General features: G+C 38.1%; 1 protein-coding gene across 1 annotated transcript in view; it reads left to right on the plus strand.

The window, feature by feature from the left end:
• The window catches only part of LMBRD1 (LMBR1 domain containing 1), a 99,769-nt gene that overhangs the window by 23,500 nt on the left and 68,417 nt on the right, over window positions 1–7,852 (plus strand). Inside the window, exons 5-6 of the mRNA XM_009333247.1 lie at window positions 3,333–3,430; window positions 4,962–5,029. Of these exons, the coding sequence (XP_009331522.1) occupies window positions 3,333–3,430; window positions 4,962–5,029 (166 nt within the window). The remainder of the gene's footprint in view (window positions 1–3,332; window positions 3,431–4,961; window positions 5,030–7,852) is intronic.

Genomic DNA, 7,852 nt, shown 5'->3' on the forward strand with positions numbered 1-7,852 from the left:
TGACATAACATTGTTAAACCAGTATGGATTTCTTCTTAATTTGATAAATTCCTGGCAAGAGCTTGAGGGATTGGATTGAGTTAACTATGAATTCACAGAAAGTACAGTTACTTAACCTTTTGATAAGGCTAATCTGGATAGTCATTTGCTTTGTTTACACTGACAATAAAGAGAAACTTACAGATGTTAACTTCAAAGGTATGAAACTTAGGGATGATATGAAGAGCTTTATGCAATGTTTATTTGCAACTGCTTAGACTTGCATCTAAACTTGATTTAAATACTCCAGAATGCAAACAATAACCTAAACATTTATCCTGTGAGCCATTGGATGTGGAAAAAGAAATGGGTTAGAAGAAATTGGAATAGAACTATTGGTAACAATGCCTAGTTCAATAGAAGCTAATTCTTACTGAATGAAGATTACCTTGTTTTGATGTCTTTGATCTGGTTTTACATGAAATCTTTGCATATTGCAATGTATTACTGAAATGGTGGGTTTGGGGAACTAGTATAACCATTTTTGGCTGCCTTTACTGTGGAAGTCAGATCTGATATGTAAAAATACTTAAATTCAGCCACTTATTTGGCACACAAACTCCTCTAGGTATTCATATGGTCATGGTATTGGAACTGTTATAACTTCTGTAAAGTTTTATAGAATTGCCTCTCACTTAAGCTTGCTAATTCACCATTTGAGTCGAGAGGCACCACTTAGTCAGCCTGGAAGCTTGGAATAGATGACTTAAAGATAATAAGATATATTTCCAAAACTTTTTGACAAGTCAGTTGCCAAACACTTGTGACAGACCTTTAAAAGCTGAATTAAAAGCTGAATACAGTGATGTTAATAGCAGTATGTGAAAATAATTTTTGGTAGTGTTTCTTGAACAGAGTTGAAAACTTTGCTTACTTGACTTACTGTGTGCTGTTCAGATGCTTGTGCTATGAACAGCTTTTTCAACCTGGTGAAGGCTCGACAAACTGTACATCAGTTAAACAATTTCAATCCAATTGAATAAGATAATTCAACAAAGTTCAGTTGGTAAGTGTAGCTGATTGTCAGTAACCATTGAGAGTAGTCCTCTACTAATATACTGTCACAGATCAGAAAAACTTAGAGACTGGACATTAGTACCAAGAATTACAGGAAAGTGTCAGGAAACAGTTTTCAGCAAGGGAAGTATTTATAGTCATTCATAATATGATGATAAGACATGCTATGTAGAACAAATTCAAGATATAGGTTAGCTATGTATTCAGTAAGTGAACACCAGCAGCTTAAATGAAGAAAACAAAACCAAGTTTGGTGTCAGAAGCCTGAGCTGTTCTCTTAAAATTGAATTAAGTTACTGCAGCAACAGCATTTAGGCAGTAGCAATGTGTGATTCATGTAGTGGTAAATGGTAGCCTTATTTCATACAGTTCATAGATATTCTCTTGAATTTCAGTATCTCTTCCTTTATCCCCTTGGAAGAAACATGGATCCGTCCCATTACCCAATGAGCTATGGGTGTACCTCATGAATAAGGTGTGCTGTAGTTAACATAGTAAAACTTTGAAGTGAGCATGGTTTCTGTGCTTGCAGTGACCTCTATGGGCTGATTATTCTGATCTTTGATTAATGATGCATGTAACTTGCCTAACTTACTGGCACAGTGCAGTGTGGATTTAGGACTAGTCTAAAAAAAGCAGATTTTGGATTAGAGAGGCTTGATTTCTGAAAGCATTCACAATATTGAAGCGGTTTGAGTACTGCTCTAGAAGGTCTAAGAATGCTACATTTCAGATTTTGAAGTTTTAAGGTGTCTTAGAGCCCTGAATTTTATGCTCTTAGCAAATGTGAGTAAGTTTATGAACTAACCAAGAACTTGTTCCGTTTGTTACACTGCCATATTAACTCAGCACTCTAAACAGTAATACCTCTAACACCTTGAAATATTTTTCCAAAGAATAGATTCTGTTTAAAAATAATTTCTCATTCATATTTAGGTTCTAGGTGTTGATACTTTATTTTGTTTCTACACCACCTTCAGTAAAAATGCTGAGGTAGATTTCTTTGAAGCACATGGATACTATAAGGAGTGTACTAGCCAAGATAAGAGGCCACAAACTTTAGTTAGGGATGATTATATTGGTTAGTGGTGGGAAGGCACTAACTAGTTATGCAAAATGAGGCAAAGATTAAAAATAGCCAAAGATCACAAGATATGTGTGGTCCTGGGTATCTTTACTTACCAACTCAAAGGGGTGATTTTGTGCTTGCACGAGCAGTCTTGGTTGTGTGGTAGTTCAAACACTTTGAGGGCTTGGTTAACTATTCTGGGATACCTTTCTTATGGGGTGCAAGTACTGTAACATACTACTTGACAGTTTTTAGTTTCCTAATAGACTTCCGAAATGTTCGTAGTATAAGATATTTTGATGTACTGAAGGATTTTGCTAAATAATGGTGTCCTAAAAAGCCCATAACTACTTACAATACAGAGAACTGAAGATTTAAACTTGAAATTCTTGATCTGAAATTGGTCTCCTCCCTTCATATCACTGGCTAATCAGTCCAATTGATTTTGACTAGCTTTCTTAATGTCTCCAAACTTGCCAGTTAGTATTTGAAGACTTATGTGTGTTTAACCCTTCACTTATGTTAAACTAGCTGATTTAAAGTCTCTTAAGATAACCTGTGCATCAAAGTAGTATGACAGTATGACTATTTCTATTTAGTGGCTACTCAGATAAATGTCTGTTGCAATCTCTGATTAGTCCCTCCTTTAAAAAAGGGATGTTAAGTGATGATACTATATTGCTGCAGCTTGTTCTATTTTGTGAATTGAGGTCATCAGTAACAGAAGCATGCCTTCCATCTATAATGTACTTACATTAATAGTAGAACATCCCCTGAAATGGAGTCCAGTCATAAAAATCGCTTTGAATTTGTTATATTTTTTTATATACCTTTTATATGAACAACTTCTGTCATTAGGTGGCATAGCTTGCTTTTATTCACTATTCTCTATGCTACCTCTTCCCCAGTGTGCTAGTGCTGTGTATCACCTGCATGCAGATGATTACTTTTAGTCTTTTTATCATTGCTGAAGGTGGATCTGAAATCCTTAGTCTGGAAGGGTTAATTCTGTAAGTCCTTTGGAGGTTACAAAACAGTAATAGTTCATATGCTGGCTAGTAAATTGTATTAACTTTTCAATGCTTAAAATTAGTAAGAGCTAGAATGAGAGGAAACTAATGTTTGATTCTTTCCTTTGAATTACTATGCAGTAAAGGAAGTGCCAATGTAACTTTGTCTCTTCACTTAATTAGATTCTTTCTCCTAGCTTTGTACTCCATCATACTGTTCTGCGTCTTTCTGTGGATTCCCTTTGTCTATTTCTATTATGAGGAGAAGGAAGAAGATGATGGCAACACATGCTCAGTAAGTTCACTCTAGCAAATGCACCAAGCAGTGAAAAGACAAATGGATACAGGCAAAAATGAAAGCAAGAATGATAGTAGTATTCAAGTTAGACCACGTGAATAGCATTTCTAAGTCTATTACTACAGTTCCTTTAAAATACTGAGGCAGCTCTTAATAATACTTAGTCTGACATAGTCTACTCTAAGCATTGTGGTCTCACATGAAATGAAACTTTAGTGAGATAAGTAAGTAACATCTGTATTGCCATGAATTCTTGAAACTTCCTACAAATTCCTTTGAGCCTGATGTCATATACAGGAAGTTAAAACTTCTTACATTAGGTTCTTCCTTAAAATAAAAAATGTGTATGAACAGGTTTTAAAGTAGAAGACAGGAAGATTATACTTATTCTGAGATAAACACTAAATTTGAGTACCTTCCTTCTTATAGCATTTGCATTTTTTTCTTGAAATAGGCAGTAGTAATTTACCTGAAGCTAGCACTTGGTTATTTTTGTAATGCACTGAAGATTTTTGACATGCATGACATTCCAGGGATTACAATAAATGCATGCCAGTAAGGTGCTAACTTCTCAAATGAAAATACTTTTCTTAAACTTTTAATCATTGATCATGATCATTTTCCCCTCTATTCAGTTGTAACCTTACGTTGTGGTTTAACCTCAACTGGCAACTGAGCACCACACAGCTGCTAGCTCACTCCCCCAGCTCTGGTGGGATGGGGGAGAGGATTGGAAGAGTAAAAGTGAGAAGACTCATGGGTTGAGATAAGAACAGTTTAATAATTAAAATAAAATAAAATAGTAGTAGTAATAATAAGAATATACAAAGCAAGTGATGCATGATGCAACTGCTCACCGCCTGCCAACCAATGCCCAGCCAGTCCCTGAACAGTGGTCCCCCTGGCCAGCTTTCCCCTTGTTGATATACTGAGCATGATGTCATATGGTATGGAATGCCTTTTGCCAGTTTGGGTCAGCTGTCCTGGCAGTGCCCCCTCCCAGCTTCTCCCTGGCAGGGCATGGGAAGCCGAGAAGTCCTTGACTAGTGTAAGCACTACTTAGCAACAACTAAAACATCAGTGTGATATCAACATTGTTCTCATGCTAAATCCAAAACACAGCACTGTACCAGCTACTAGGAAGAAAACTAACTCTATTCCAGCTGAAACCAGGACACCTTAACATGAGAAAAAAGACTTCTAATTATAGCCTTAATATAAAGTGTTGGTAGTAAGAATTTTCTTTGAGTGTATTTGCACTGAACAGATGTACCTTGGCTTCTGGCCACAGCTGCTCAAGTGCATAGTTTATGATGGAAGCATAATTCAATGTCATTGTTCATAGTTCTCAAGCTATGAGACTCTTCAAGAATGTATACTTCTGACTTGTATCTAAAACTACTGAGTTTTCTGTAGAGATCCTTTTGTAGAACACCTGTTATGCTACGTATGCTTTGCCATAACTTGATACACAAATCCCTTTGGATTTATTTTATGTTAATATATTAACTTTCTCTTTAATACACAGCAGGTTAAAACTGCACTCAGATACACTATGGGATTCATCACAGTTTGTGCAGTTCTTCTCTTAATTGGGTAAGTATTTGTATTGAACATTAACAGGGGGTATGCTAAATAGAACTCCAAACAGAACTTTGTTCTGTGCAAGATGAAAAAGGTAGATTATGATGCACTCAATCCATATAATGAATATTTAGCTTAATCTCTAATAGGGCTTAAATACCCTGAGAATTAGGTACCTGAAAAGTAAGAGTTTAACTGGAAGCTAAAATGGTTTTCTTAATTGTGGAGGTACTTGTGCTTCCAAGTTCTGCCTGCTTGTGCAGCGTAAACATCCATCAAGGACATGATGGCTATGACACTTACAACTGTATTGATATCTCAGTGAACAACAGGGAATAAATATTTATGCTCTTCCTGTTTTCTGCCTCTATCAAATGATTTCATGGACATCCTAAAACAGCTTTTAGGAATATTAGTACGTGTTACGTGTTTAGTACTTACCTAAATGGAAGTGTTCTGTGAAGGACATAAGTATAGTGTGGGGTTATACTTGACATAGTTGTCTTGTATGATAAAGGTTTTGCTGGCATTTGTTTGAAAGGCAGACATTACTGAAATGGGTAAGTTGTTTGCAGCAAGTGCTGTTATTCTGAAACTCCAAGCAGTATTACAAATTCAATTTAAGATCACCATTAAGCATGACATGCACACCAATATTGAAAGCTTCTAATGTATGCTGTGTCAAAGCTTTTTAGCATTTTGACTGCAGCAATAAAGTTAGTAAAAATTTACAAAATGTATGTTAGAATGATCCATATTAAAGTACTGGAGTGTGAAGTAGAAACTAGAGTGAAATTAATGCTTCTAATTGTGTACCACCTTATTGGAATATTGTTTTAGGTTTGATAAACACTTAAGGTACATTTCTAAGTCTATTGTCCTTTCAATTAAAAGTAACATTTACTATTATGAGAGACTAAAGGAGTTTGAGTTAGCTTAATCATGGTCTAGAAATATTATTAAAGCTTCTGACAAAAGCTGTTTCTCTGGCTGTTGGCTCACATCATAGGCATACACGTATGTACTGTATAATATATTCAGTTCAGAAAATGTTGCAGTATCTCTACTAGGTGTCAGCTGAATCCTCAGTAGCTGTAAGCATGTTTGTTCCTCTCTTCCAGTAGATGGAAGTTGGTTCTTGACTTCCTAATTTTCTTCTGTGCTCTTAGGCTTGTTCTTTAAAGCCTTCACAACTTGTAAATTACAGTGGCTTCCACAGTACCCTCTGATATTGTGCCATATGACAGCGAGGTTGACTTGCAAACCAGACAGCTGTATTACTTGGCCTGGGACTAAGTTGGTTACTGAACAGTGCTTCTCCATAGGCACAGACTTGAAACCCACTCATCTAAACAGCAGGAGTATATGCTGCAGGGAGGCAGGACTCCTTTAGATACTGATAGGGATTTTAGTATTTCTGTGTTCTAATTGGAACAATTTTTCTGCTATTATATGTATGAGGTTGCTTGCTTTCTTTTAAGATGGTAATGATTAAATAGTAGCATCATCCTAATGCCCTCAGAATGGAGAAGCACCCTTGCTACTTAAGATGCTGCTGCAGAAGAACATAATTCTTGTCTGTCCCCTTTAAGGGAAACTACAAGACTGAACAGCTCAGTTTAGGAAGCAAATGAGGAGACTGTGCTGAAGAAAAATGTGAACTTCAGTTCTACTGCAGTTTATATATATTAAAAAAATAGTGGGTGTCTCAGTGTTTATGTACGTGCTTATTATGGAGAAGTTATCTGTCTTAGAGCTAGTCAACTGTCTATACAGCAAGGGCAAAGAGCACCCTCAAAAGTCCCAGTGTGATAGGAAAGAGAAGTGTTGGAGCTCAAGCTTCTATAAGAGGGGATCAACTGCATGTGGTAGTAAAGACCAATCTTGCAGTACTGCCTATACCTGGCAGTAGCAGGAGATTTTCTCACTGGTGGTCAGGATCAGACCAACATTAAAACAGACTGGTATTTTATGTACTGGATTTAATTTTAGGAGGCTAGGCTTAATGGACTAGAATACTCATGCACACAGGTTACAAGAGCAAGCAAGATGTTGTCTCAGGACCTGCAGATACAACTCATCAGGTCCCATGGACTTTTGCACCTTCAGGTGCCTTAGATGGTCTCGAACCTGATCTTCTCCTACAGTGGGTGGCTCTTCATTCTCTCAGTCCCCGCCTTTGCCTTCTGCAGCGTGGGGGGTGAGGCTTGAGCACTTGCTGGTGAAGACTAAGGCAAAAAAGTCATTGAGTACCTCAGCCTTCTCCATATCCTGGGTAACCAGGTCTCCCATTTCGTTCCGGAGAGGGCCCACATTTTCCCTCGTCTTCCTTCTATCCCTGACGTACCTATGGAAGCTTTTCTTGTCGCCCTTGATGTCCCTGGCCAGATTTAATTCTATCAGGGCTTTAGCTTTCCTAACCTGATCCCTGGCTGCTTGGATAATTTCTCTGTATTCCTCTCAGGCTACCTGTCCTTGCTTCCACTCTCTGTAGGCTTCCTTTTTGTGTTTGAGTTTGTCCAGGAGCTCCTTGTTCATCCATGCAGGCCTCCTGGTGTTTTTGCCCTCTCTTTGCTGGGATGCATCGCTCCTGAGCTTGGAGGAGGTGATCCTTGAATATTACCCAGCTTTCTTGGGCTCCTCTTCCCTCCATGGCTTTGTCCCATGGCACTCTGCCAGGCAGATCCCTGAAGAGGCCAGAGTCTGCTCTCCTGAAGTGCAGGGGAGTGAGCTTGCTGTGTGCCCTCCTCGGTGCCCTAAGGATCTTGAACTCCACCCTTTCGTGGTCCCTGCAGCCCAGGCTGCCCTTGAGCTTCACATTCCCCACCAGCCCCT

Source organism: Pygoscelis adeliae, unplaced genomic scaffold (genome assembly GCF_000699105.1).
Source record: "Pygoscelis adeliae isolate BGI_AS28 unplaced genomic scaffold, ASM69910v1 Scaffold57, whole genome shotgun sequence".
Lineage (NCBI taxonomy): Eukaryota > Metazoa > Chordata > Aves > Sphenisciformes > Spheniscidae > Pygoscelis > Pygoscelis adeliae.